Source organism: Sphaeroforma arctica, assembly GCF_001186125.1.
Source record: "Sphaeroforma arctica JP610 unplaced genomic scaffold supercont1.4443, whole genome shotgun sequence".
Taxonomy (NCBI): Eukaryota; class Ichthyosporea; order Ichthyophonida; genus Sphaeroforma; species Sphaeroforma arctica.
In genome coordinates this window covers 1-2,480 of record NW_014036115.1, presented here as the reverse complement: position 1 = coordinate 2,480, position 2,480 = coordinate 1, and the positions used below count along the sequence as shown (strand labels likewise).

The following is a 2,480-nucleotide window of genomic DNA, read 5'->3' as shown; positions in this document are numbered from 1 at the left end:
ATATATGTGTGTGAGTGAAGACGGATGACGATGAGTATTATATATATATATTATATATGTGTGTGAATGGTTGTTGAACGATATGTGATTCAATGTGTAGTTTTTGTAGTGTGCTCGTATATATGCTGCATGTGTGCATACTTCCAACTAAGCTCATCCGGACCGTGTTCCTAGACGTGTCATGTGCATACATACGCACACACACATACGGATCATGCACCCATCCACATCTGTCTTTTTGGTGTCCATACATCTCTATTTATGTATCCGTGCTTGACGTTCATATCTACTGTTTATATCCTAACGGAATACACACTTGTGTGAACATACTATACAGGGACTATACACAGTCAACGGAATGTACACTTATATAAATACCTGAGTCATGCACCGTACAACAGTAAATCTGGATTGTTCGAGCTAGTGGTTGTTCGAGAAGACATACACACCCATACACACATACGTTTACCCATACACACATACGTTTACCCATACACACATACGTTTGCCCATACACACATACGTTTACCCATACACACATACGTTTGCCCATACACACATACGTTTACCCATACACACATACGTGTATACAAAGATAGTTGGGTGGTGAACATACACACCACACATATCACCTACCACACTCACACACTTGTCACTGAAGAGTAATTCATGTTCTGTCTATTAATGTTCTGTCTATTTACACAGTTAGATAGACTTATAACACACTCACACACTTGTCACTGAAAAGTAGTTCATGTTCTGTCTATTTACACTGTTCGATAGACTTATAACACACCACACACTTGTTACTGAAATGGTCTGTCTATTTACACTGTTAGATGGAAGGATACAACGCGTGTCTCCGAAGGCTGCGTCGTTTGAGCTGGTGGACATTCGAGAAGACATGTTGCTCGCAAAGGTGTCCACGCCCGCATCCCCTCCGGAGGTCGCCACAAGGGATATGTATGTGTATTTAGAACATGGATGTGCATTAGTATATTATATATATATATTTATATATGTATGTATGTATGTATGTATGTATGTATGTACGTATGTATGTATGTATGTATGTATGTATGTAAGTCTGTCTGTCTGTCTGTATGTATGTATGTATGTGTGTATGTATGTATGTATGTATATATATACGTATGTTTGTATGTATGTGTGTACTTATGTATGTATATATATATATATATATATCCTATCGAATATAGGTAGTAGTCCCTTTGTCGCTTAGGCAACGCAGTCTCTGAAATACGTATAAACGTTTAGATAGGAAGTGTATTGCTTTTCTAGGCAAGCCTCCACACACATGCACCAACGCAAACCGTATGCTTTTTGATATACACATAGATGCACATACACACTAGATAAACATAAGAACGTTTAACAAAAAAGTGCAATGCTTTTTTAGGCAAGCCTCCACATACTTGCACCAACGCAAAATGTATGCTATTTGATATACACATAAGTGATGCAAATACACACACACTCACACACACATACATTTTTGTAAGCCCTTGTACGTGTATGGGGCAGTGCCGTATGAGAATAGGTTTATGGAGCCGTGCAATTCATGCAACGGTCGTTGTAGTACTGGGAGTGTGGATGTAAACGACCGAGTCGCGAAAGTTGTGGAGAATATTTAGACAATCTACAACATCGATTCGGGTCAGACTATTTATCGATTAACATTAGATAATTTATCGATATAATCAAACATTTTATAGATAAAAATCAAACAATTTATCGACATTTATCAGACACTATATCGATAAAAAATCAGACAACTTATTGGTTAGCTGTCTGATAATGTGACGATAGTGTCGGATAATAATCGGCCACAACGGCGAGAACCATCCGCACTATAGCTGTTACGTATCAACGGATCCTTCGGACGAATTCATCAGACGTATTCGGTTGTTGGGTGTGTTATATGTGAGCCTTTACCAGGACTATACACACATACAAACATACTTACGTACGTAGAGCGTGTCCATACACACATACAAACATACTTACGTACGTAAAGCGTGACCATACACACATACAAATATACTTACGTACGTAGAGCGTGACCATAGACACATGCAAACATACTTACGTACGTAAAGCGTGACCATACACGTATAAAAACATACTTACGTACGTGAAGCGTGGCCATACACACATACAATCATGCTTACGTAGCTGACATTTATATACTGCATATGGTATCACTCTGGACACAGGAAAAGCACCAACCCCATCTGGGAGACTGTCACGGGTACTCCGATCAAAGAGGCCAGCAGTTGGGGGGTGCTACAGGTGGCTGTGCCAGATGGTATGATACAATACGTTGATTTACCCGGACAAAACGAACCAGCCATACACATGCGTGCAGTGTACGAGTTATGGATATATCTTATATATATATATATATATATATATATATATATATATATATATATATATATATATATAATATAATATATATA

The 2,480-nt window shown here is 38.3% G+C and overlaps 1 protein-coding gene across 1 annotated transcript; it reads left to right on the top strand.

The window, feature by feature from the left end:
- Window positions 1-814: 814 nt before the first annotated feature.
- On the top strand, window positions 815-2,326 carry SARC_14311 (hypothetical protein; the record flags this gene model as incomplete). Its single annotated transcript, XM_014291558.1, has 2 exons — window positions 815-963; window positions 2,235-2,326. Coding segments are annotated over 2 exons (241 nt in total), but the record flags the coding sequence as incomplete, so codon positions are not given.
- Window positions 2,327-2,480: the final 154 nt, after the last annotated feature.